The sequence below is a fragment of the Thamnophis elegans genome, chromosome 8 (genome assembly GCF_009769535.1).
Source record: "Thamnophis elegans isolate rThaEle1 chromosome 8, rThaEle1.pri, whole genome shotgun sequence".
NCBI lineage: Eukaryota > Metazoa > Chordata > Lepidosauria > Squamata > Colubridae > Thamnophis > Thamnophis elegans.
In genome coordinates, this window is record NC_045548.1 from 80,314,336 (window position 1) to 80,340,973 (window position 26,638).

The 26,638-nt window shown below is 58.3% G+C and overlaps 1 protein-coding gene across 1 annotated transcript; it reads right to left on the reverse strand.

The window, feature by feature from the left end:
* Positions 1 to 7,412: 7,412 nt before the first annotated feature.
* On the reverse strand, positions 7,413 to 26,076 carry WDR97 (WD repeat domain 97). Its single transcript, XM_032222361.1, has 29 exons — positions 26,052 to 26,076; positions 25,793 to 25,950; positions 23,909 to 24,501; positions 23,431 to 23,552; positions 22,422 to 23,082; positions 21,944 to 22,092; positions 20,462 to 20,698; positions 20,248 to 20,338; positions 19,708 to 19,840; positions 19,490 to 19,617; positions 18,746 to 18,821; positions 18,458 to 18,613; positions 17,896 to 18,051; positions 17,551 to 17,622; positions 17,093 to 17,266; positions 16,587 to 16,691; positions 15,963 to 16,106; positions 15,179 to 15,307; positions 13,923 to 14,069; positions 13,674 to 13,796; positions 12,532 to 12,732; positions 12,166 to 12,287; positions 11,384 to 11,543; positions 10,851 to 10,922; positions 10,533 to 10,613; positions 9,989 to 10,048; positions 9,108 to 9,247; positions 8,365 to 8,429; positions 7,413 to 7,903 (listed from the first exon to the last, which is right to left on the reverse strand). The coding sequence occupies exons 1-29, from the start codon at positions 26,074 to 26,076 to the stop codon at positions 7,707 to 7,709; spliced, it is 4,677 nt and encodes a 1,558-aa protein (XP_032078252.1). The 3' UTR covers positions 7,413 to 7,706.
* Between the last annotated feature and the right edge of the window lie 562 nt (positions 26,077 to 26,638).

The window sequence follows — 26,638 nt, forward strand, 5'->3', positions numbered from 1 at the left end:
AAGAGACAGAAAATTGGAATATAAAGGCAAGGAGATTGTCTTAAAGCAAATTCCAAGAAGAGTGAGAGAGAAGAGAATATCAATTCCTGACTACAATTTTACTTAAGATAGGAGTTAACTATAGATGGCTGATACCGGAAGGTTTAATATTTCTATGGAAAGGACAAAGGTACAGAATTGATACAATTGAAAAAGCAGAAGCCTTCCATACAGAACATTTGAGAGGAAAGGCCAAGAAGACTGGAAAAGAAGAACTAATGGTCCAACTGTTAGATACACCCATGACTGAAACTGAGAAGACGGAGGGGTGCCGGAGGTGGGATTGATATTGAAGAAGGTGCCATAGGGGGGGTGTAGATATTAGAGAACGACGGGCACCAAGATCAACTAGAGCCATAAATCCTATATATAAAGCATAACGATGGAAGGAAAAAAATGCTCACAGTTAATATAAATGGACTGAACTCGGCAATCAAAAGAAGGAAAATATTTCACAAATTAGAAAAGTTAACATTAGACATAATTTGCTTACAAGAAGTACATATTCAGCAAAGATATGGTCACGTATTAGTACAACCAAAACTTGGGAAAAAATTTACCTCTTTGGCGGACTGCAAGAAAAGAGGAGTGATCTTTTATATTAAAGACAAAATTCCAGTGAAACAAATTTATACAGATGAAGACGGAAGAATCTTGATGGTGGAAATTATGGATAATACTAGGAAAATACTTTTAATTGCAAATTACTCACCAATTGAAAAACAAGATGAATTTTATAAAAAACTCCACAAGAAAATTTGTGACCTAGACTATGTTAACATATGTATGATGGGAGATTTTAATGGCATTACAAATCAGAACATGGATTATAAAACACATAAAACAATAAAACCAAATAAAAAAACACTCCCGAAGTCCTTCTTCAGGATGATGGATGAAATAAAACTTAAAAGATGTTTGGAGAGAAAGAAATCCTATAAAAACAATATACTTCCTATTCAAACAGACACTTATCATTCTCTAGCATAGATATGATTTGGGCCTCAATGGATTTATTTGGTGATGTACAAGAAGTGGAAATTGAATTAAGTACTTGGGCGGATCATAACCCAATTATAATCAAATGGAGAGGCCAAAGAACAAGATCTAGATGGACAATAAACAATACAAAATTGAAAGAGAAAGACTTTGTACAGAAAATGGAAAAAGAATTGGCTTTCTTCTTCAAAGAAAATAAAAAAGAAGATACATCCATGCAGAATCTTTGGGACACAATGAAGGCCTTTTCTAGAGGCCTGATAATAGACAAGAATGAGAAACTTAAAGAAAAGACAAACAGGTAAAGATTTAGAAAAAGACTATATGACACTGGAAAAAGAGCTACAGAAATCTCCACAAAAGAAGGATATTAAAATAAAAATGGATACAATTAAACACAAAATGGATTTATTGGAAAATGAGGAATTGGCACAAAAAATTCTGCTAAACAGAATTACTTTGAAAATGCAAATAAGCCAGGCAGATGGTTGGCATATAAACTGAGGAAGGAGAGAGAGGCTAAGAAAATACAACAACTAAAAGATAAACAAGGACAAATGTACTATGGAAATGCTGAAAAGAAGAAAATCATACAGGACTATTATGCCAAGTTGTATGAACAAGAGAGGGAGGAGTCAAGGAATACGTACAGGATGCCAATCTTCCCCCGGATACCAAACGACACTAGAACTATACTAGAAGGTAAAATAACAACGATGGAGCTAACGGAAGCTCTTAAAAGACAAAATAATGGGAAGGCCCCGGGACCGGATGGCCCACCAGTGGGATTTTCCAAAACATTAGAGGGATCCTGTCTCTTCTAGTTTTGTTTGATGGATAACCAGTGATCTTATTTTTAATTATAAAAACTGATGCACAAAAGTTTGTAAATGACATGTTGACGAAATTGAGGAAAGTTTTTTGTATGTGTTGTTTTGTTTTTGTTTTAAAAATAAAAAAAATTAAATAAAAAGAAAGAAAGGGAAGGAGAGAAGGAGAGTGGGACAAAGGAGATTTTCTTCCTTCTCTTCTCTGCCCTCCTTTTTCTGACAACTGGAGAAGGAAACATCAGGATGGGCACATGTGGATTCAATCTGAAACCCTGACAGGTAGAAATGTAAATTTAAGTAGGAGAGGAGGAAGAACAGGTGTGGGAAATTAAACCAACAATCTGACCTTTATGTATATACAGGTAGTCCTCAACCTTTGGCCACCAGTGAGCCCAAAATTGGTTGCTCAGTGAAACATTTGCTAACCGAGTTTGCACCATTTCACCATCTTTCTTGCCACAGCTGTTAATGGATCACTGCAGTTGTTAAGTGAGTCCGGCTTCCCCATTGGCTTTGCTTGTCAGAAGGTCGCAAAAGGGGGTTGCCTGACTCCAGGACACTGCAACCGACATAAATGTGAGTCAGCTGTCAAGCATCCAAATGCAAATCAGGTGACCACGGGGACGCGGCAACGGTTGTAAGTGTGAAAAAGGGTCCTAAGTCACTTTTTTCAGTGCCACTGTAACTTTGAATGGTCACTAAATGAACTGTTGTAAGTCGAGGACTACCTGTATCCCAAGCAGAGCTGTCTGCAGAGAGGGGGACAACTAAGACATCATTAGGTGACCAAAGGCCCACATGCCGTATCTAAGAGGGTCAGTGGTGGCCACTGTGGTGGCATTCTTGTCCACCGCTGGGAGGGAGCCCTGACCACGAGGCTTCTCCTCGGCAGGGTGGGGATGTAACTTACTGGATAACCTGACTGATGCCAGGGACCGGAGCCCGGGAGCCTATGCTGCGCAGGTGACTCAGCCGCTGGCCCTCGCCATCCGGCGGACAGGAGAGCGCCATCTCAGGAGATTCCCCTCCAGCTACGGCCAGGCAGATTCAAGCTGTCAATGAAAAGCAAAACAGGATCTTCTTGGACACTCGGAGGAGGGACTCCTCCCTGCCTTGCGGGCGAAGCTCCTCCCTCTTATGCGTGCGGATGCTGCCCTGCCACAAAGGAAGCCGCGAAGCCCAAAGCCCCGTCCTGCCCGCCACCTTCTCCCTTGGGCACCAGCTGGATTCTGCCAGGGATCACCGCTTCCCCCACTTTGATGGGGTGGCAGAGCCCGAGGGAGGAGCTGGCCTGGCTCTACAGAGGTCCCGCTTTTAAGAAAACGAAGAGGGCCCCATCAGATGTTCAGACTGCTTGGCTTTCATGCCTTGGGAAAGCAGAGCCTCCTTGCCTGCCCCACCCCAAACTCCCCATTCTGCGGGGCCCACATCCGTTTCTCCCTGGGAGAGGAAACTCTTTGGGCTCCCACGGGAAACAGCCTGCAGGTAGAGCCAACCTCCTTCGGTCTGTTCGGCAGCAGACAATGTGGATTCATCCGATTCACCCACAAAGCCTGTTTGCTCTTCCAAGATCGAAACAATCTCATTCCTTGGCTGCTTATTTGCTCAGATCAACTTCAGATATTGTCCTTCAAATACCCAACCTCATTGAGTATCAACGCTGCTCATTGGGGGAAAGAGGCAGCATCCCAAACTCCAGGGGACTATTTAAATCAGCCGTCCCAAACCTTCCCAGCTCTGTGGATCAATAGTGGCCGCATGAGGTTGGCTGGTCTTGCCTGCTCGTCTGCCATGGTCTAGTTCCCAAGAGACCATGGAACCCGATCATGGACTGGGGACCCCTGATTTAAATGAACGAACCACAGCTCTTGGGTTCAATTCAGCCCATGGAAGAAGACAGACTCAAAGAAGACAATCAATTTGATGGCTTACGTATCCCAGGAAGATTTCCTGGTGTTTTAACGACAGCAGCAGATGGAGGAGAAATAGGAGAGCCACTTGCTCTGCTAACCTTGTAATTAGTAAAGGAACACTCGCTCCAATGGTTCCTTCCTTGTGCTTCTGGACACGTCCTTTGCTAATGCCTTGTCTCCTTTTTCCTCTAACTGGCTATCTTAGCTATGAAGAAGCTGGAATATATTGACAGACATCAGCAAATGGAGGTGGGCTAGAATGGGACACTCAGCAGAAGGTGCTACAGTTGTTCTTACTACCCAAGACATGAAGCACGGAGGAGGACCTGTCCGACTTTCCTCATCCGGAAGGACACAGCAAGGGGCAGCTCTAAGGTTCACGGCACTCAATGACCAAGTTTGACTTGGTGAGCAAACCATGAATATCATTAGCTAAGTTTATGTTCTGATCACTGATGCAGGAGAATTTATGAGTTTTATGATCAAGTCCTACTTGAAATCAACGAAAAGAAGATATTTTGCTGATGCTGACTGGAAACTGGAATGTCAAATTTGGAAACAAGAGAAATCCGGAGGGGACCCAGCGGGCCGATCCAAGGAGCCCTGTCTCCCTGCAGGAAGCGGTGATGTCAGGGAGTCAAAAGGCAACTAGAGAGTAGAACAGAATGACAGAATTGGAAGGGACCTTGGAGGTCTTCAAGTCCAACCCCCTGCTCTGGCCATTGCCATGGTCAGAGTAATCTGTTCATGGCAAAGATATTATGCTAGTTGATTCCACTGCAATCTTAACTGGCCCAGGGCAAAAATGAGATCCTGCCCTGATATACTTGGGACTGTTGATGATTTGGGACAGACGATGATTGATTGCCGGACCTGCTCCAGGCTCAACATCCCATTTTCATGGAAAACATTTTAGAACTTTCTATGAAGTAGGTTTATTTTCTCCTTGGTGCAATCCACTATCTTTGTAAACACTGTGGAACTGAAATATCTATGGATTCTATGTGGAGCTTACTAATAAATCTCAATGCGGGAATTCCCTCATTGAGATTTATTAGTAAGTTGTTATTAATTCAGATTCTGTAAATGATGAGTCTAGACTTGTCTCTTGTGGCAATAAAACTGGCATTTCCAATTCATCTACCTAGCTCTTAATGCTCTCCGAGGCTAGATTTTGAAATGTAAATCTTTAAACATAGTTTTCAAATTTAGTATTATTAATAATGCCAAATGCTAGTTGCCAATCTGATCTTTAAACACTTGTGTTGATTTTATTAATTACTTCACCCTAGCTTTGTCAGTTTATTAACAATGCATTTGTGAAAGTGCTACATTTCAAGAACCAATTTGCAATACAAAGCTGCCCTGATTCCACTTTGAATGTTGAATGGAGCATATCTGTGCAATATAACCATATGTCTGTAACTATGGAAGATTTTCTATAAATGTTCATTCACCACATTGAGTTTCTGAGGGTTTCGAAAGCGTTTGTTTAGACAATGGTTACATATCTTCCTTAAGAATAAAGAAGAATCTTGCTATGATTTATAAGCCAAAACATAATTTCAGTTAGTGGTTTGGCACAAGAATTTATCAAGTGGAGATCCAAACTGGAAGGAAGGAGGAATTTCCTGACAGTGAGGACAATTAATCAGTGGAGCAACAGAAGTTGTGGGAGCTCCAATATTGGAGGCTTTTAAGAAGAGACTGGACAGCTATTGGTCTCAAATGGTCTCAAAGGTTGGGACCTGTAAGACTTCCTCTCCCAGAATTCCCCAGCTGGCTGAGAAATTCTGGGAAGTGATGTCCGGAAGACTTAAAGTTGGCAAGGTTGCACACCTGAGATGTAGGGTCTCCTGTTGAGCAGGGGTTGGACTAGAACAGTGTTTCTCAACCTTGACAACTTGGAAGTCCTGTGGACTTCAACTCCCAGAATCCCCCAGCCAGCATAGCTGGCTGGGGAATTCTGGGAGTTGAAGTCCACAGGACTTCAAGTTGCCAAGGTTGAGAAACACTGGACTAGAAGACCTCTGTTCTTCTGCAGTGGTTCCCTTGGCACACGTGCCACGTCTGAAGCTGAGCCCCCTCAGGCATGCCCATAAACCACCTAGAACCTCCGGGACCTTCCTGGCCCAACTGCTCTCTGAGCCCCACCTGCCCCTTAGAATTGCTCTCATCAGAGCGTTTTCTTTCCTCGGGAGCACAGAAGCTGAGACTTTACTTCTCTCTGGAATATTTCTCCCCCAGTTCTTCCTCTTTGGAGAAGGTGCCTCAGCCCGTCTTCCTAATATCTTTAATTTCTAAATGCATTAACATAACAGTTATGAATTGTTCCTTTTCAATTACTACTTTCCGTTCATTATTAACGTCTCCCGACTTTATCGCCGCTTTCCTCGATTTCCATCGGTTCCCTGGAAACGGTCCCGTTGCAAAAAGGCAAGGAAAGCAAACGGCGGCTCTTCTTTTGGCCAAACGCCGGATTTGCTCCGAAGCCCATTTGTCACACCAAGCGGGAAAGGCGACCCGTTTATTCCGCCCAGCAGCGCAAAGAGCGGCGCCTTCGGGACTCCGACGCCAATCGGGAGCCTCGACGGGGTTCAGCGGAGCCGCTTCCAGGCGCTTTGGGGAAAGCGGGTCACGGGACCCCGAGCAAGCGCTGGTTGCGCCACGTAGGAGAAGCCTCCCTTCCCTCGCCAGGTACACAGGACGCCCCCCTCCCTCCCTCCAGGGGGAGGCTTCGCTCCGGCGCCCGCCTGGCCCCGGCCGAGGAAACCCGCAGGAGGGGGAGGAAGAGCCAGGCTCGGAAGCGGGGAAGGCAGGAAGGGGGGCAGCAAAGAGCGACCTTAAGCCAAGCCCAGACCCTCTGCCAGGCAGCTCCCCCCGCGGGAAGAGCCGGGCTTCCCAGGCTCCCTGCCTGCCCGGGGCTCCACGGGGGAATCTTCCTTGGGATCGCCCGCCAAGCCACCTCGCCCCCCGGCCCCTCCCCGCACCTGCCTGCTGGAAGGGGCGCCGGAGCCCCCCGAGAAACCGCCAGCCTCTCCAGCGCCGCCTCCTTTCGCGCCAAAGCCGAGGCCCCGCCCACCCGCCAGGGAGGGGGAAACGAAAGCGAAACCGAGACCGCCGTCTGCGCCTGCGGGAACCGCCCCCCACCCCACCCCGGGCTGCAATGGCGGCTCTGGGCGCCAGGGGGCGTCGGCCGAGGGTCGTTGGCGGTAGCCCCATCCCGCGGGGGGGCTTTTGCGGGGTAGGAACCGCTGGGCTCCCCAGCCTCCCACGAAGGTCCCGGGGAGGACTCCCCCTCCAGCCTCCCCCGGGGCCTCTGCGCCACCGCCGCGGCTGCCCAGCACCAGGGTGCTCGGAGGCGCCGGGCCGTCTTCTGCCGCCTCCCGTTGGGCGGAGAGCCTCGTCCTGCTCGCCCTTGGAGGAGAGGCGGCGCCGAGGGACAGGGGGCGGTGGGGGAGTCCGTTTCTGCCCCCGCTCTCCTTCCGGAGCTGGAGGGGGCTTTGGGGCTGCAGCCGCCTCCTCCTCTGCCCCCCTGGTGAGGCTGGGAAGGAGCGGCCCAAGTGCCCTGCCCGGACGGCGCCCCTCCCTCTGCCTCCCCCCCGCCCGAGGCTTCCCTGCTTCAACCGCCCCTCTCCCCCCAGCCCCCCGCAGGGGAGCCCAGGAGCGGCTGAGCAAAGAGTTTCCCTGCGAAGGAAGAGGCTCCACTTTCCACTTTATTGGCGCCTCTCCCTCCCTCTGTCCGCACATCTGATCGGGCGTCAGAACCCAGGAGACTCCCTGGTGGTTGCTACCAGGTGGGTCCAGTGGTCCATGTGTCCCTGTGCCAGGCTGGTGCCACCCGGCTCTTCGGCCAGGGGGCCGTCCAACTCCCGCCTGGGAAGCCCCTCGGCTCCGCCTGGGCCTCTGCCAGCCAGCCCAGCCTTCAGGGGTAGCTGTCGGCGTAGGAAAGCTTTGGGATGAAATACTTGTGCACCAGCTGCTGCCCGGCAGGGAAAGAGCTCGGCGGCCTCTTGGAGAGGGATGGGAAGGGCTGCAAAGTGACCTTCGGCAGCGGGAGCTTCACGAAGGGGACGAAGCCTTTCATGAGGAAGCGGGGGAAGATGAAGGGGAAGTAGAAGCCTGCGGGGAGGAAGGACACAGGGGAGGAGGAGGGAAGGAGCTTCAGCCCAGGCCGGAGACGGGCTCCTATCTGGGGCCTCCGCGAGGATGAACCAGAGGCGACCCAGAAGAAGCCTCCGTGGCTGACCACTCTAGGGCTGGATCAGCACCGACCGGGCGGTCCTTGACCAATGGAGGAGAAAGGACTCCTGGACCTTCAGCTGAAGGAGACACTGACTCCCCTCCCTGAGCAGCTGCCCAGCCCACCTGTGGCCTGGTCAGAAAGCCAGAGGAAGCCCCGGCTGCCGTCCTTTGGCTGTCCGGCTGGCATGAGGTGGCCCTGGCACAGAGTGCAGCAGCAGCAGCAGCAGGCTTGGCCAGGAGGCGCCCAGGAGGGTGCCAAGCACTTTGCAGCCGTCTCACCCGCCAGGAGGGGGCAAGGAGGGGCCCCGCTAGAGCAATGGAGCAACCCCGACACTCACGCTCAGCAATCCTCGTTCTCAGCATGGCGTTGGTCTCTCCCAGGCGCAGGATCGCCTTGGTCCTTCTGTCGGAGAAAAGCAGGAGCTCCCACCAACCCAGCGCAGTGGGATCCACCGACCGAGGAGGACAGAGGAAGCCCAATGGACTCTCCTCCTCTCACCGAGGCTGGCCAGATGCTGCCACGGGGTCCATTGATGAGCCAGACCCCAGAAGGCTGCCCGGTATCCATGGACCGCAGCTCTTCCTGTGCAGCTGAGAGGGGCTGCAGCCCTGCGCCCACCTTCCCCTTCAGCAGCAGACCAATCTGCCCCTCTGGGACTTTCCCTTCGCCCGACTCCAGCCGTCCTTCACCCCCTGTGGGTGGCGCTTTCCCTCTTCCTTCAGAACCCGCCCAGGGCAGCCTGAAGGTGGGTTAGACCTGCAGGGCTTTCTCGCCCATTTCCTCAGGGGCTGCCAGCTTCACGCCTGGCGAGCCTTCAGGGTCCCAAGGGGAAGGAGATTCGCAGAAGGAGCGCCAGAGAAGTCTTGTTGCAACAGACGCCCCGGTGGATCGTAGCTCACTTGGCCGGCAGAGCAACCGGGGTGGGGTGGGAGGCTCCAGTTCCCCATAGCTGGTGCCTCCAAACTCCCACCAGCCCGGAAGCCCTGCAGAGGCAGAGCCTCCCCTCCCACCAGCAGCACCGGCTTGCCCAGGCCCTCAAGCGGGAACCTGGGCCGCAGTTGCTCAGGTCCTGCAACTTACTTTTGAGGAGGGGGCAAGGCCAAGACGGTGTCCCTGGGGGGGGAAACTGCTCTCGGAGGGACAGCCTCTTTCAGCTCCTCCACCTCTCTCCGCAGCTGCTGTTCCGTAAAATGTTGGATGGCGTCAATGGGGCGAACGCGCTGAAGGAGGCGAGAGAGACGGGTCAGCAGGGCCCAAACGGAGCCAGCTGCACTGCCTTGCTTCGCTTGGGCCTTCAGCCACAACGGCCACTCGGGCCAAAGCAGGAGGCACTTCCAAATACTCTTCAAGGGCAGCCCAAGGTAGAGCGCATCACAGTAGTCCAGATCGGAAGTGACCCAAGGTTTGAGGGGCTCTAGGAGTGTGGTGTGACTGTGCAGGGAGAATGTGGAGGGCATTGTTTTATGGCCATCAGGAGTCCTTGGGGCTCTCTCAGCTTGGTCTTTTTCTTTCATGACCCAACTAGGTAACACCATCAGTTGGATAATGAAACGCCTGCAAGAAAATGACCAAGCTCAGAGAGCCCCAGGGACTCCTCATTTCAGCTACAAACATTCTCCTTTATTGGTTGATGGTGATTGTGCAGCAAATACAGCAAGTGCAGAGAGTGTTTTGCCCCTCAGAATGCCGGGGGGGGGGGGGACTCATAGAGCCCCCTCAAACCTTGGGCCACTTTTCCTATCAAGGTTCAAGGAGTCGCGATCCTGAAAGCTGCTTTGGAAAAGGGGGCTTCAAGGGGGCCTCCAGCTGTCCCCACAAGGATGCACCCAGGAAGGGTCCCTAGCAGCCCCCCCTCCCCCCTCAAAGTATGGGACACACCCAGCCTGCCCAAGCCCCCCCCCCGCCCCATGCTGGGCCATGCACCATGACCGGAGGACATTGAGGGCTGGAGGAAGCCTCACCTTCTGGTGGTCTTTCCAGCTGTGCCTCTCCCGCCCTTCCTCCTCGCTTTCCGTCTCTTCCTGAGTCCAAATAGGGAGACAAGACAGTGAGAGCCCATCCTTCCCATTTCCCACCCCCTCCTGACAGCCAATCTGAGAGGCGGAGTAAAGGAGTAAACCCTGAGGTGAGGTACGGCCACCACCCTGGGCAGCTGGGAAAGCAACGGTCTCTGTTGTGGTGGCCCAGACGCCGTTGGGAGGGGTCGCCGTCGGCTTAGGCATCACACGGAGAAGATCTACGAACAGCTTTAATGGCACATAGTCCCTCCAGTGACAAGTGGTGCGTACAGGGAGTCCCCTCCCTCTGACCCGCTCAGTCAAGGACCATTGCAAGTCATGGCAGGATGGTAGCCGTCAACGGTTCTCAGAGTCCTGGCCGTCCCATCATCCCACGGTCGCAGGACAGTTTTCCAAGCTGCCCACAATCCCCTGATGGCCCTTTGCAACCTTCCTTGCTGGCTTTCCGGAAAGGCTCCCCCCGCCTGGAGGGAAGGCCCAGCCTTACCTTGTGGGCAGCCTTGGCCAGCTTTCCAGCCTGCTTCCTGGGTTTCTTGTGGCTCTTCTCCAGCCTCTTCCTTCCCTGGATCTAAAAAGCACAATTGCCGGTGGTCCGGAAGCCCCCCCGCCCCCTTTGAGAGCTTCCTAAGTGAAAGAATCTCCCTGTGTGGATGTGGCCTGTTTTCCCCAGAGTCTCTTCCGTGGCTCCCTTGGCGGGGCCTGAGGCTGACCAACAAGGGGGAGACCCAGAGAGGCCTCCTCGGCCAAACGGGGGAGCCCAGCTGCACCCACTGGGCAGGGCTGGGGGGTCTGAGCTGCAGCCCACCTTGTGGCTGGTGTCCAGGGGAAGCTGCTTCCCAGAGACGGCCTCTTCTTCCCACCGGCGAGCTCTGTGTTCCTGGGGAAAGGAAAGCCGCGCCTGAGCCATCCAAGGGGACACCCTCAGAAGAGGCAGGCCTGAGGAGCGCTCCTGCCGGCCACGAGCCCCGGTCCTCTTCGCTGCCCCCTCCCCCTTCACAAGGATCCCAGCCGCGGCCCTCCTGCTGAGCGGAAGCGTCCCCTCGGAGGGAGTCCCAGGTGGCCGACTTCTCTCCCCAGGCCCCTCCCTAAGGGGAAAAGAGGCCCCGGCTGCTCTGAATCCAGGTCCCCAAGTGGCAGAGAAAAACCACCCCTTGCCTGCAACCCTACGGCAGCCACGCTCCCCCACCAGGCCACCCGGGGGGTGGTGGTGTCGGAGCCGCACCACTCAGGCCTCTCTGGTCTCCGGAGCCTTCAGAGGCCGCAGGGGCAACAGCCGCCGGACTGGCTTTTTGCTGGGAAAGGGTGGGGGCGGCATCCAAAGAGCGGCAAACGGAGCACCTTGAAAATCCTGATCTTCTCCTCCAGCCACTCGCGGCTGAGTTTCCGGACAACCTCTTTGGGGTCCCCCATCTCCACCATCCAGGAGTTCATCTCCTTGAAGAAAAAGTTGTGGGGGTCCTGAAGCCCCAACTCCTGGAACATGCGCTTGAAGACTGCCCTGGACGGGGGAGAGGAGAGCCTGCCTTAGCCAGAGCTTCGTAGCAACAGCACAGCCCCAAAACACGACGCAAGGAGGGAGGGCCCCACTCCTTGTGTTGCCCCAGCCTCCTGCCACAAAGACAGTCGTGTGGCACTCCACAGCAGACGGGCATCCCCCTGGGCAGCCACAGGAGCCGCAGCAGGAGAGGGGCTTCCAAGGCAGCCCTAGACGACTGCCGGGATCTGCCCCCTGGAGGGTTTCCTGCCCAGGGCTCCTGCAGAGAGGCCAGCCAGTCCCGGGGCAGCAGCCAAGGGGGTCTACCAGCACAAGGGATCAGTCTCCTCTGCACCACAACCATCCTGAATGCCAGGCCCCATGTTCCACACAGCCGGGAAGCAGCATGCCTCGGAGCTGGCACAGTGGCTTCTTTGTCACCAGCCCGTAATGGCTACCCGCCTTCAGCCTGAGCTCCCAGAGGGTCCAGCCTTCCCTCGTGAGAAGGTCCAGGCTGAAATCCACCAGCGGTGCCTGCCCCTGGGGGCTTCCATCCCAGGAAGACAGCTCCCCCCTTCCTGGGCCAAGGAAGGGCGCTTTCCCCAGGCGGAAACCTGCAGGCCTGGTTCTCCCGCGGCACCCTCACCGGGCGTACGGAGCAGCCAACAAGTAGCAGCACATCAGCTCCACCATCAAGTCCAGGCTGTCTTTGTCCAGGTCCAGGAGGACGCGCAGGGCGGCCAGGATGAACTGCTCCTGGCTCTTTTCCTAGAAAGGGCAGGGGGAGGCCTTAGCCGGCAGCCCTCATGGGAGGAGGGGTCAGGGCAGGGCCCACCTTTACCTCCCTCCTCCCCCGTGGGGCTGGGATGCGGGTGGCTCTCTGGTGGACCCCGACTGCCCAGATGCCTCCCATCCCAGGGGGAGCCCCAGTGGGGCATCCGGGGCCCTCCCGCCAGGCCCCCTCCTCACCCCCGGGCTGCCCCTCCAGCACCCGGTGGCAGAGCAGCCTCACCTGCAGAGAGGGGGTATTGCCCTCCTGATTCAGCACTTCAAAGAGGGTGTACTGGATCCACCTCTTCGCTTTGTCCTCCAGCTGGTCCTCCAGGTAGGTGATGGCGCCCAGCACTTCCGTCTTGATGTGGAAGTCGGAGGTGACCAGCGACTGCTGCAGCTTCCTCACCAAGGCATGCAAGGGCATCTCAGGGCGGACACCCTGCGGAGAGGGGGAGGCCCGCTCAGGAGGAGCAGGAGGCAGCTGGGGCTAAGCTCCAGAGGAAGGGATCCATTGCAACCAAGGCCCACTGCCTGGGTCCCACCAGACAGAGCCCCCTTAGAGAAGGGACCCAGAGCATAGCTCTTCCACTTGAATGGGAGAGGTCCCTCAGGTGACCTGGCCCCATGCCCAAATGTTAATGAAACACAGGCAGGGGGTACCCCCATGTTCATAAGAGGAAGTCTGCATTGGGCTTCTCATCCCCTGAACCTGAACCCTTTGACCCCTCAGGCCTCTCCCGACCCTCCGATCCACACCATCCCCCTTACATGTTGGGCCCAACTCGGGCTGTCAGTTTTTACTTCAGTGAAGCAAGCCGACATCGCCACTGTTTGTGCCCAGGTTGACTTCCGCATTGGGGCACCGAGTGGCTATCGGTGACTTTCTCTTCAGTATTTGGAAGGGGACCTCAAGGCTGAGCCCCAACAGGGTGCGGTTTCCTATCAATCGAGGCAAAGGTTTCCCCTGCTGGGGGTCTCTGACTCTGGAGGGAGGGGCTCATCTCCATCCCCTGGCCAAGAAGGGCCAGCATGGTCCAAAGATGCTTCATGGTCCCTGCGGCCAGCAGGCACACACAACACTCCTACCTTCCCACCAAAGTGGTACCTATTTGCATGCTCTCGAACTGCTAGATGGGCAGGAGCTGAAGCCAGTAACAGGAGCTCACCCCTTCATGCGGTCCTTGGCTCTTGAACGTGGGCGGCTTTTGTCTTTAACCACTGAGCCGTTGTGCCCCCTTTTCTATCAGTGGAGGTCACTAACCCAAGGCAACCCCAAGGCTAGCCCGCCCCCAAGAAGGATGGAGGGCAGGGGCTCTGGAAAGTGAAAGAGGTGGGAGCAGGACTCCTTTGGTCTCCTTGGGTCTCCCGGGGGCCCCTCACCTCTGGGAAAAGGTTCTGGAACCACTCTTGGCCCACAAAGGGCAGCACAAATGCCGGCAAGGCCTCCTGTGGCTCTGCGTACTGGGACTCGTCCAGCTGAGTCAGGAAAACCCCAGGCAGGCTCTGAAATGAGGGAGGGCAGGGGGGGCCACGTCAGGGCAGCCGGTGCGTTTGCTGGGTTCCTTCCTGGGCGCCCCTTGGGATGGCAGCCAGGGGAGCCCAGCAGTTGGGGGGGAGGGAGGGGTGCACCTGCTTTGTGGAGGGGGCGTCTTCCTTGGCTGGCCTGATCCAGGACTTGGAGGGGGTCTCCTGGGCCACCAGCCACGGTTCTTCCTCGGACAGTTCGTCCTCCTCAAACGTCCACACTGAACTGGCCTTGGAGGAGCTCTGGGACACCTGGCCGGCAAAGGAAGGGAGGGAGGGAGGGGTCCCTCACTGGCCCCCAAAACCCAGCCCTCCCTCTGCGCCCACAGGCGGCAGGCAGAGGAGCAACTGGCAGGGCAGCCCTTCCCTTCCGGGGCCCCCAGGGCAGCTGGAAAGCAGAGAACGGCTGGCATCGCTTTGCAGAAGTTGGCTGGGATTCCCTGAGCCTCCCCCTCTCCTCTCCAGGGAACCTGAGCCGCTCCTGGGAATCCTCCTCCCTGGGCTTAGAACAATCCGGCCTTTTGCCAGCTCAAAGGGGGCGGGCAATCCTTGGCAACTGGGGAGTTCTGGGAGTTGAAGTCCACAAGCCTTGAAGTCGCCCAGGATTGGGCCCCCTGACCTGGGAATGGCTCTTGCTCCCGTCCATCAAGGTCAACTCCCTTCGGCTCCCTTCTGCACTTGGAAGGAGACTGAAGGAGTTGATCCTCCGCCCGTCCCAGCCTGTGAGGGTCCTCAGGCCCCTTGGGGCAAGGGCCGCGGGCAGAGAAGCCGGCCTCTGGCCTGCCTACCCAGAACCCCGAGGCTGCCCGGCCTTTCCAGAGGCTCTCTGCCCCCTGAAAGGGCTGAGAAGGGGATGGAGGTACAGGTGGGGGACTCTGCAAAATCCTGCAGTGGGAACCACCCTTGGGGGAGGGGTCCGTAGCGCCAGGGCAGACCCCCAAGCCAGCCTCCAGCACTGCACAGTAGCCAGCTCAGCCGTGGCTCTTCGGGTGGTCGGGCCCCCTGGTCCCTCGTCTCAAATCGCCCCCTCGCTTGGCAGGTTCTGCCCTCCGTGGGACTTCTCATCTTTCATCCCTTCGTTCACGCTCCCTCCCTTCCCTGTGTGTGTGGGGGGTTGTTGCCCAAACCAGGTGATATTTCAAGCAGGAGGGGGGTCCTCCCAGGGAAGGGGATGTGCCTGGGAATGAAATGGCACCCGCTGAGGTGGGGGCACAGCCTCCGTGCTCTGGCAGCAGCTAACAGGCTGTCCTGGGGGGGGGGAGGCGTTCCCCGCCCTCAGTATCTCTAAAGAAGAGCAACCTGGCGCCACTTCTCCCGGGTGCCAAGCCAAAAGGGCTCCCGGGCTCCCCTGAGGGGCTCACCTTCTGGGGTCCGATCACCTTCACCAGCTTCTCCGCCTCCAGCAGGTCTGCGGTGTGAAGCTGCTGGACGACCACGGAGTTGGGGATGAAGCCCGAGGATATTTTGGGCAGCTGAAGGCTCTTGAGCTCCTGGAGACGAGGAAGGAGGAGATTTGGGCAGCCCCCCTTCACCTCCCCCTGGAATGGGCAGGGCCTCCCAGGCGCCAAGGTGGGACACCCACAAGGGCCCCTCCCTCGGCGAGGACGACAATCTCCTCCAGAGCTGGTGGGGGGCAGCACAGGGAGGAAAATGCCCCCCCCCACTAATATCACCATCAAGAGACAGGGCATGCAACCCTCTTGCTCTTGGCTGGGGGGGGGGGGGGCTGAAGGCACCCCCATCCATTCCCATAAAGCAGAGGCAGCAGCCCAGGAACCCCGGAATATGATGGCGAATGTGGGGCCAGAGGGCCTGATCCACTCCGGCCAGGAGGCTGAGAAGCCACTCTTTGGCTTTACGGGGGAGCAACTCAGCGCCCGGCTTTGTTCTGCCGCAGAGCCAGAGGGGGGGGGCAAGTGCAGTTGGCAAGGTGAGACCCAAAGGGAAGCCACGAGGGGGCCCAGGGTGCTCCTTGGCACGGGCTGACCATGGGGAGAAGAGGGGGGCCACCCGCAGACACCCTGCTTAGGACCGAGGTGGGTGGTGGGCAACGCAGCCTCCTCTCCCCCTCGCGGGTGCCCCCTGGCTCAGCCCGATGCTGGCCGAGGGAAGGGAAGGGCAGCTGCCCCCAAAGGCTTTGCTCACCGCCAGAGACCCCGTTGGGCTGCTGGGCCTCTCTGGGAAGAAGCCCTTGACGATGATGGACGCCTGTGGGCTCCTCAAACGCGAGGTGGAGGCCAGGGAGGCCTGGCTCTGCTGCCCTGACAGGGGCTCCCTGAAGAGGACGCTCTGGGCACACGACACCAGGAGAGGACGGGTGGGCACGGACACACAGACACACACCCTTCTCACTGCAATGGCCTCCCAGGACCCCACCTCCACAGGAACCAGACCCCCTATTTTAAAAGGCTCCTGGTGGCAGAGAGTGGCGTGGGTGAAATCACAGGTGCCATCTGAAGACTCTGCCCACCGAGGCTTCCTTTAGAGCCCCCCTTGGGGAAGGGAGCATCTGCTGGGGCAACATTTCCTGGATGTGCAGGTGACTTCATGCCGCTGAGCCAGGGGGAGCAACCGGCAGCCGAAAGCCCCCCTCCTCCTGGTGGGAGAGCAGGTCTTCCCGCTGCCCCGGAGCCCTCCTTCCTCTCCACCCCGGCGTTCTCTCCCAACTCCGGGGCTAGAAACGCGCCATGGAGCCCCAGCGCCTGCGGGGTCAACCAAAGTCCTGGCTGGGGGGGGGGGACGGGGCTGGCGGCTGCAGGGGCCCCTTACCTTTTCACTCTTAAAGTGCCTGGTGGGGCTGGGGAACGAGGGGGTTTCTGAGGTAACCGAGACCAGAGATCCCAACGTTTTGACCGGGCTCAAGCGCTCTGCAGGCTGAGGGAGAGCAGGCCCCTTAGTGGGCTCTGGGCACAAACCCACCTAACTGCCCTTCTGATGTTTCCCTTTTGCCCGTTCAGCAGGACAGCCGGACCTCCCACACCAGCCCCCCCCCCGCCCTGTGGCCCCTCCCCCATCTCCCCCCAAGAGGCACAACTGCTGCCCAAGCGCCAGGCCCACCCGGGGGAGCGGGCAGAGCGTCCCCCGTCCTTTCTTTGCCCGCTGCTCTTCAGGAGCCTTAAAGCCAGAAGGGGGGCCTGGAAGACGGGGGGGGGGCAGAGCAGGGCCGGCCTGGAGTCCCCTGGACCCTTTTGCAGCCAAGGCCAGGGGGAGGGGGAAGCAAACGGCAGCCATGTCGGTGGAGCAGCCTCCCCAGAGCTGCTCGCCTGGACCCTCACCATGCCCGCCTCCTCCTCAGGACCTCTCTGGCTGGGCTGGGAGCCTTGCCTGCCGCCTCCCACTGACGGGGGCCGGAGGGCCTCGGGGGCTTCCCGCGTGGGGGCTGCTCCAGCCTTCCCCAGGGTGGGCGTCTCCTGCATCCGGGCAGAGGAGGGGCCAGTGCCGATTTCCACCTGAGAGAAGCCAGGGTGGGGGGATTTCAGGGCCCGGCCTTGGCAGTGGGGGCTTCAGGGGCCCAACCACCCAGGCCCCCAGCCCTCCCTCCCCCACCCGCTGCCAGAAGCCATTTCCCAGTTTGCTGATGGGAAACACCATTACATTTGGGGCTGGAAAATAATCCAATTAGCTGGACCTCATTTTAATTATCACCCCTCTTTTCTGGAATGAGGTTCCCAGCACCTCCCACAAGCACCCCCCTCCCACCAATCTGGCACCTGGGCAAGCAGACTCTCCTCACCTTCTTCCTCTTCACCTGAAGGGAGCCAGGAACTGCCTGAGAAGAGGTCCAACGCAGGGAGGGGCTGATATCCTGGGGGGGGGAGGAAGAAAGGTCCCTCTGTAAGCAGGCCCAGCAAAGGGTGGGGGGCACTCAGCATACACCCTGCCCGGCCACAGCCCTGGGGTGCAGAATGACACAGAGGTAGTGCAGCTGGAAGTCCCGGGGGGGGGAGGGACTGCAGCTTTGGGGACCCCCCAAGGGGGAAAAAGAGGCGGCCTGGTCGGGTTCCGGGCTGGCTGCTCCCCCCCCCAGAATCCAACCAGAGACCCCAGGGACCCCAGAGAGTGTGAAAGGGCCCATTACGACAAAGAGGGAGCTGCTCATTTCGAGACTCCGGGGCTTTATGAATCCTCCCAGGAACATGCGGGAGATGGTGGGTCCGCGGAGGGCAGAGAGAGGATCCATCTGGGCCAGGGATTCCAGCACTTCATCGGCATTGAAAGGATCCTCTTCAGGGATCTGTGGGGAGAAGGGGCGGGGCTGAGCTGGGATCCAACACAGGGGACCTAGGAACCTCCCCCCCATTTGACAGGAAAAGCTGCCCGTTATTAATATTGCCAGACCTGGTCAAGGGGGGTCCCATGTACCAGCGGACTGCCAGCCTTCTCAGCCTTTTGCAGAGAACAGCCCCTCCCCATGCCCACTGCCCAGAAGAGCCCATGGCAGGGGAGGGCATGGGAGGAGCTCCATGGCACAGAAATGGTTGGGGCAGGAGTGGAGGAGCCCCGTGGTGCCCGGGAAGGCCACCAACAGAAGGGGGCTGGCACTGGGAAGGGAAACTCTTGAGAAGGGGCAGGGGGCTGAGGCCCAGACCCACCCTGCGCTCCCACCCCAGCCCCAGCAGCCCCGCCAGCCGCAGCGCCACCTGCAGGTTGAGCTGCTCCTTGTAAAAGAAGCCCAGGTAGCGCCTGAAGGCTTCCTCCTGCATCTCTTTGGGGAGGGGTCCTCTCTTGGCCCGGCTGAGCTTCCCCTCCTGCAGCAGCTGCAGGTCCCGGTTCCTCTCCGCCACCTGCGCAATGCCCTGCAAAACCCGCCGGCTCAGCCTCCAAGCGCAGCGAAGCCCCCAGGTGGCTCCTGCTGTACTGTGCTCCCTCTGCCATCCCCCACCCCCAGCTGCAGCCGCACCAGCCTCCCTTGTCCCAGCATGACTGACCTCTTGCTTGAGCCGGGCCTCCCTGACCTCCTTGGACTCCTTCAGGGGCACCTGGAAGGTGCTGGACACGCTGGACCTGCAGAAAGAGGAGCAGGTCCTTCTCCTGGCGGCCCCCAACCTCATCCCCACCCCCAGGGCTGCAGCTGCTCTGGCACAAGAGAGGCTTCCTCACAGAGGCCCCGGAGCAGGAAACACCCTGCCCCCAAAATCCGGGAGGACCCAAGTAGCAGCTCCAGCAAATTCCCAACCCCCAGGAGGCTCCCCACCCACATTCCGGGCGGCCCTTCCTTCCACGGGAGTCCCGGCTGTGTCCCTTCCCTTCTTCTGGCTCTCCTCCCAGGGGGAGACGCCCTGCCCCACCTTTTCCCTCGGGCACCTCAGATATTTAGGACTTCCCGGTTAGAAACTGGGACCCCCTGAGGCGGGAGACCCAGCTGGGTGGCTCTATGCCAGTCGCCCTCTTTCGGCTCTGCGGAGAAGGTGGCAAGGCCGTCGAAGGGGAGAGTGGCGTGAAGGCGTGTGCAGACGCAGGCGCTCCCTCGCATGTGGAAAGCAGCGCAGACGCACCAGGCCTTTGAGAACCTAAAGGCGCCCCAAGGCGGAGGAGCCCCCAGGAGCAATGGGGACAGAGGGGAGTGTCCTGGGGAGTGTCCTGGGACCTCTGGTCTGATGCTCGGGGACCTACACAGCAAGGGTGCTGGGGGACTGCTACCACCCGAGACCCCTCTCAGCCCAGGAGCTCACTCGGACTTCTCCACCGGCAGCTCCTGCCTCAAGCGGCGGTCGTTCTCTTGCACCAGGGCCTCAAAGGAGGAGGGGCTCATGGGCAGCGAGACGTCCTGGAGGGGCTCCAGGAACTTTGCCCACAGCAGCTGCAAGAGGAGGAGGAGGAGGGGATGCAGAGAGGCAGGCCCACAGCCCTGGGCCTTCGGGTGCCCAGCAAGGGTGCCCTCTGGACCCACCTGCATCTGGTAGTAGCTGGGCAGGTACTGGATGTGGGGGATGAGGTACAGGTGCTGCTCCAGGCCCACCAGCAGGTCCCCCTTGTGGTTAGCGAAGGCCAGGCTCTCCGGGATGGTGTTCAGCTTCAGGTGCCTGCAGGGAAGGCAGGCAGGGTTGGGGCCCTGGACCCCCAGATGGGAGACAGGGGAGGAAAGCCCACCTCCTCTGCTGAAAGAGAGTCCCAAGGAAGCGCAGAAGCAGCCTCTCTCTCTATGGCAGGCAGGCAGGAGGCCAAGCAGAGGCGGCATTTGGAGAGCAGCCCCACTCACTGGCTGCCTGGAGCCCAGCTGGATGAGCCCCTGTGGGGAGGAGGAGGAAAGCAGGGTCCAGGAGAAGAGATCAGCACTGCACTGGACCAGACTTGAGGGGGGGAGGCTTGGGCACAGCCACTCCCCTTTGCTGCTGCAGGGTTAGGGGGCAAGCTGCACCCACACGCTGGACCCACATGCTGGCTCCCTCGGGACCAGGCCCTCGGCCCCCCCCTCCACCCCGCCCCTCACCGGATCAGCTTGTTCTTGTGGTCCCAGATCTTCACCGACCCATCCCGGCTGGACGAGGCAAAGAGCTGGAGGTTTGGGCAGCAGCAGAGTCCTGGGAAGAGGAGGAGGACACACAGTGAGGGGGGGGGGGGAGGATGGAGCTGAGACCCGCCCAGTCCTGGTGGAATGACGTCTTCTGCCTCCCCCGGTCCCCATCAGGGCCGCTCTCACCCACCGGTGATGTCATCCTGGGCGTCATCCTCGGGTCCGTGCTCGGAGCGCGTCTGCTCCATCAGATTGTAGTGGACGATGCTGTAAGTGACCGTTTCGGGGTCCTGGAAGGCCACCGCCAGGGTCTCTCCCAGGAAGCACATGTGCCACGCAGGGGAGGCGCAGGAGATGCACAGGAGGAGGAGGAGGCTCTCCTCCGTGTAGGGGAAGAGGCGCCACATCTTCACCGTTAGGTCAGCTCCTGTTCCGGGCAAAGGCGCCACTTGGTTAGGGAAGGGAAGGCTGGGAAGGAAGTTGCTGGAAGGGAATGAGGTGGGGAAATGGCGAAAGTGGTACAGAGGGGGGGGGGGTCAAGAGCGAATGGGCAACGGAGGAAGTTGGGTGGAGTAGAAAAATGGGCCTGAGGGGAGCACCAGGAGGCGGTCCAGATGAGCGGATTCAGACCCAAAGGCCAGGCGTGCAGGTGGAAGCCAGGAAGGTTTGCTGGGATTCAAAGGGGGGGGAGGGGAGGGAGAGGAAGAGCCAATTCTGTTCAGAAGGTTTAGGTGGGCCACACACACCCCCCACCCGTCCTCCCTGCTTCACTTTGCTGGCTCTTCCTCTGCCCTTGACCCTCCCAAAGGCTGCGGGAGTCCCTCTTCTTTCGTGGGAAGTGGAAAGGCTCTAGAGTGGGATGCCCTCCCCCAAAACCAGGGCGGGGGGGGGGTGTTAACTGGGATTTTTACAGAGAAGAAGCACCAAGAATCTCCAAGTATTATTGTGACACCACTGAAAAAAAGAGCAGCTTCAAACAATTGTGCAGGGAGAGCAAAGGCTCTGACACGCTGCTCCCCAGTGTGGGAATAACACAGCTGGAAGGGACCTTGGAGGTCTTCTAGTCCAACCCTTGCTCAAGCAAGAGACCCTGTGCTATTCCAGATCAATGTCTGCAACCCCCAGGGGTGGAGCCCCCAGGAAAGGAGGAGGGACCCCTGAGGAGCCTTCTCGGCTGCAGAGGAGATTCTGTTGCCCCCAGAAGCAGGGGAGGAAGACGAGGGCTCCTGGGGGGAGGCACCCTGGGGCGGCAGAAGCAACAAGGCCTTTTCCCTGGGCCAGTCACCCCAAGGGGCAGCTTCTCCCTAGAGAGGAAGGGAACCCCACCCCAGTGGAAAAGCTGCCTTCCTGGGGGGCTGCGGAAGAGCCTCGGGCAGTTCGGCATAGGGCTGCGGGAAGCCCTTCCACAGGGAACTTCCTGGCGATGCTGCCCACGGCTTCCTCCCAGGGTTGCTGGTCCACTGGCACCAAACTGTGGGCAGCCTGTGAGAAGCGGCGGCTTCTGATGCTGGCAGACCTGGGGATCCAGCTGGCCTTCCTGGATTGCTCCCCCCAAATCACCAAAGGCGGAAGAACTCCGGAGGCAGCTGTGTAAGGCTGTCTTCCACTCTGCCCCCCGGAGGCCGGCCTCTCTAGGCCATTTCTCGTTCCCCTCTGGGGCCTGGAGACTCACCTGCTGACAAGACGCATATCTGTGTGGTGTACTCAGCCAGTGCTGTCACCCGCTCAGGGTTATGCGCCTCCACGGTGTACTGCACTCGGCCCGAGAACCAATCTATGACACTCAGGGAACCGTTTTTGTGCCCCAGAATTGGCAGGAATCTGGTGGGGAGAAGCACACCGAGGGCACAAAGGTGCCCCCAGCTCTGACCCGTGGCAGAAGGCGTTTTGCCTGAGACTTTCCACCCTCTCAGTGCCTCCCAAGACTGGCCTTTCAGGGTGGGTCTCCTCAGCCAAGGCCTCCAGGCCAGGCGCCTCTCCCTGAAATTCAAGAGCTGTCCAGGAGAAGCCAGGGCAGCTCCTCCCCCCCAGGCAATGGCTGGAAGACACCCCCCCCCCCAGGGGACTCTACTGGATGCATGAGCAGGCCAGGCAGCGGCTGTGGACTGGAGCGCAGGGAGCGAGAGCCGGGGCTCCTGGGGGCCGCCTACCTGTTTCTGTCCTGCATGTTGATGGTGGATTTCTGCCACTTCCTCCGGTAGCCTTGGTTCTGGGTCACTTCCAGCCACGTGGCCTGCACCTTCTCCGCTTCCACCACGTGGCTGTAGAGCAGGATGCAGCAGGGCTTGGAGTCCCAGAGGCTGCTGCTGAAGGACCGCTTCACCGTCATGGGGCTGGTGGCAGCGTTGACGCGCAGCACCTGGCCTTGCTCCAGCAGCACGAAGAGCGTCTCCCGGGGCAAGCAGTAGGCCACGTCCCGAGCCGGGGAATACTGGTCCAAGGAGAGGATGGACACGGGGGCGCCACTCTGGGCCTCCAGCAGCTGCACCGTGGAGTCCTGGCAGAGGCAGAGGATGCGGGCAGGGAAGTTGCCCAGAAGGCTCAGGTCGATGCAGCTGAGCCGCTTGGCGGGCGAGCCCAGCGGGGTGTAGAGCGAGTAGAGCTGGTTGATTTTCCAGAGGTTGAGGGTGCAGCCCGAGATGGAGAAGACGTGAGAACTGGTGTGGGTGTCCAGGGACTCCACGGGCTCCGAGACGTGAACCTGGTCTACCTGGTCAATGGTGTTGAGGTTCCAGGTGCGGATGGTCCCATCTTGGGAGGCAGAGAAGATGAGGGGGCGGCGGGGGTAGATGCTCACAGCAATGACTGGAGCTGCAGGCAGAAGGGAGGAGGGGGGGGCAGCAAGAGGAAGAAGAAGCTGCAGGCCTTCCCCAGAGTTTGACTGCTCAGAGGCCCTGGGGGGAGAACCAGCCGTGGGCTCAGCAGTCGAGGGCAGAGGAGCCTTCAGCAGACAAGAGGCTCAGCTCTCCCACCAGCCACTTTCAGGTGGATGGAAGCTTCGCCTGTTGGACTTCTAGCAGCCGTGTAGATCTTTGGAACGGGGCAACTCTTGTGCCCACCTCATCCTCCTTGTCCATAAGTGGGCAGGAAGGAAGGGCAAGGATGGGGAAGCTTTCCTCCTCCTGCTCAACCGACGGGCACCTGGGCAGCCGAACTCACCGGTGTGCCCCACAAAGACGATCTGAATGTGCCACTCCTTGTTCCACACCTTGATGGTGGTGTCCCGTGAGGCTGTGATAACGCAGCCAATGGCTTCACAATAGGCAAGGTCTGTGATCTCTCTGCAAAGAGACACGGAGGCACCTGGAATTGACCCCCCCCCCCCGCCGTCTCTAAGCAGGAGGGCGCCTTGTTCACACCTAGCTGGAGGCACCAGTGCCTGGCCCAAGCCCGAGGCCAGCCCTGCGCCACAATACTGCCTTCTTCACGTACAAAGCAGCCTCAGATGGGGCGGGGGCACTGCCCAGATCTCTCCTTCATTCCTCCCCCCCAAGTGAGGGATGCTGAGGACAAGAGGGGAATGGTACCTTTGGAGCCCCGTTCTGGCCTCCTGGAGATTTCGAGAAGCACTGGACCAAAGAGCGCTGAGCCAAGCCATGGGGCCACAGGGGGCCCTCCCCAGCCATGGCAACCTCACCTGCTATGGAGCTTCGTGCTGAAGGCCAGGAGACTCCCCCTGGAGATGTCGAAGGTGGCCACACCGGTGGCACAAGAGGCAAAGCAGCGGTGGGGCTCGCTGAGGCTGCCGGTGTCCAGGGCGAGGCGGACAAAGAGGTCAGTGGGCCCCAGGCCGGTGCTCACGCTGGCTCGGCACTGGAGGCTGCGGGAGCCGTAACGGAAGCTCCAGAGGGTCAGGTTCCCGTCTCCGGCAGTCACGATCCTGTTCAGCTGCTTGCTGTAGATGCCACAGCGGATGGGCAGGGAGGAGGGCACCTGCGAGAGCAGCTGGAAGTTGGAGTCCAGGACCTGCAGGCCTCCCGTGAACCAGGCCACAAACTGGTTGACGTGGGAGGCATAGAGGATGCCCGTCATGGGGGCCAGGCCCTTCACGCTCTCCCTGCAGCAGCCGTCCTCCGTCAAGAGGTGCAGCGTGTTGGCTGCGTCCAGCACCACGAAGGCCCTTCTCTGCAGGTCGTGGGTCACATGGCGTACGGGGCTGGGCAGGACGATGCGGCACTGGTGCTGCAGCCCATGGCTCAGGTGGAGGGTCTTCATCTCCTCGTTCTTCATCTGACCCGGGAAGAAAAGCCTGTGTCCGGAGGGGCCGGCTCTTTGCGAGGTTGTGGCTGGATGGGGACCTTGTGGCAGGACTGGCAACCGCCAGCCAGGACCCCGCCCTGAGTTCCCAACCCTCTTCCTCTCTGCGCCATCTGCTCCCTGGCAGTGCCAGCATGAAGCATGGGAAAGGTCTTCCGCTTTGCAGGAGGCACAGCCCTGCCCACAAGGCTGACCATCAAGCCTGAGAAGGGTCAGGTCACAGGGGGAGGGGGGTGTTGAAGGGTGGCTTTACTCCAGGGGTCCCCAAACGTGGCAACTTTAAGACTTGTGGACAATTCCTAGAATTCTCCAGCCAGTCCACAAGTCTTAAAGTTGCCACGTTTGAAGACTTCTACTTTCCTCTGACTGCTGGGGGGGGGGTGGGGTGGGGTCTCCTTATCCGTGGCCATCTGGTGGTGTGTGTGTATCTGACTGAAAGGCAAGACTCGGCCTCTTGGCAGGAGTGAGGGTTCCCAACAGAGGTGGGTTCCTACCAGTTCGCACACCTATTCGGTAGAACCGGTTGGTCAAATCCACCGAACCGGTTAGAAGAGGTTCCACCAGTGGACCCGGAAAGCAGGCCACACCTACAGAAGAGGCTCCAAAAATGTTTTTGAAACCCACCACTGGTTCCTAGACTTTCTTTGGGGGAGGGGCCAGTTATGTTTCTGCTGCCCCCATCAACCTACCTTCCCTGGGGAAGCCTTGGGCAGAGACCGGCCCTGGCTCCCTTTGCCTGGTGTTACCCTGGGGTCCCTGGGGCCCTCTGCTGGACGGCGGCACACCTCTGGGTCAGAGGGGCCCTTTCCTTGCTCTGACTCCCCCACCCATCCTCCCCAGCACTGCCATGGGCACCCGACTCTGGATGCCACTCTTCCTCCTCCTGGGCGGGGACGATGGGGGCAGGCAGGGGCGGCTTTTCCTGGCCCATTCGCTCGCCTCTGCCTTTTGTAGTCCTTAACCTTGTATGCTGCCCATCTCGGCAGAGGTGATCCTTGTATCGGATTGTTTCTGTGCCAATTCAATGCCTTTATCCTACCAATTTCACATATATTATTATCACAGAAATAAAATTTCCTTAAATTCTTGTGATGCCCTTTAAGAAAAGGTGCTTTTAAGCGCCTCTTAATTTTTCCTCTACCAGCCCACAGAATCCCAGGGGAGGGGAGGGTGTCCAGCCCAGGAAGCCGCAGAGAAAGGGCTGGGCTGCTTCTCTCCCCTGCTGAGGGGGCTGTCCAGAAGGCAGACCCTCTGAGGAACATACCTTTTCCACAGCCCGGCGGAAGCCCCTCCGGAGGCGGCCCCAGAGCCTGCGCCCCCTTGCCTGCCCTGCTCGGAGGGGAGCCCCTTGCTCCTTCTTCATCTCCTCTTCAGCAGGCGGGGACTGCTGGTGCGGCCTCTTCCTCTGCCCCACTCGGCTGGCTGCAGAAGGGGGTCAGAGGTTCAGGGCAAGAGGAGAGGGCTCCCCACTGGCCGGCAGGTGCCCAGCCAAGGGTGTGTGTGTGTGTGTGTGGCTTGCTTACAGCTGCTGCCCGAGGACTCCACCATCTTGGCAGCCGGGCACATCGGAAGAGCTGCCCTCCTGCTGAAGGAGGGGTGTGCGCGGCTGAAGGGCCCCAAATCAAGGTTCCCAACCAGATCTCAGGACTGGAGTTGACTCTGGAAGACATAAACGGAGGGGCAGCCAGAGATTGGTCAAAAACGCCATCCAAGGTTGCCATCAAAGCTGATCTCTTCTTTTGATCGTTCACAGATGATGCCAGGAGGCCGGGACACCCCACTGGCTACCAGCTCCCCTGGGCTGCTTGGGGTCCTCAGGGGGTCCTGCAGCTCCCTGGGGTGGATGTGCAGTTAAGTGGCCACGGGCAGGAGAACGTTGCAAAGGAAGGTTCTAGGCCAGTGTTTCTCAACCTTGGTAACTTGAAGATGTCCGGACTTCAACTCCCAGAATTCCCCAGCCAGCATTCGCTGGCTGGGGAATTCTGGGAGTTGAAGTCCGGACATCTTCAAGTTACCAAGGTTGAGAAACACTGTTCTAGGCAGAAAACCAGCTGCATTACCCAAGCCATCCATTTCAATGGGTCCTTGTGTTATACAACTGATTCCGCAA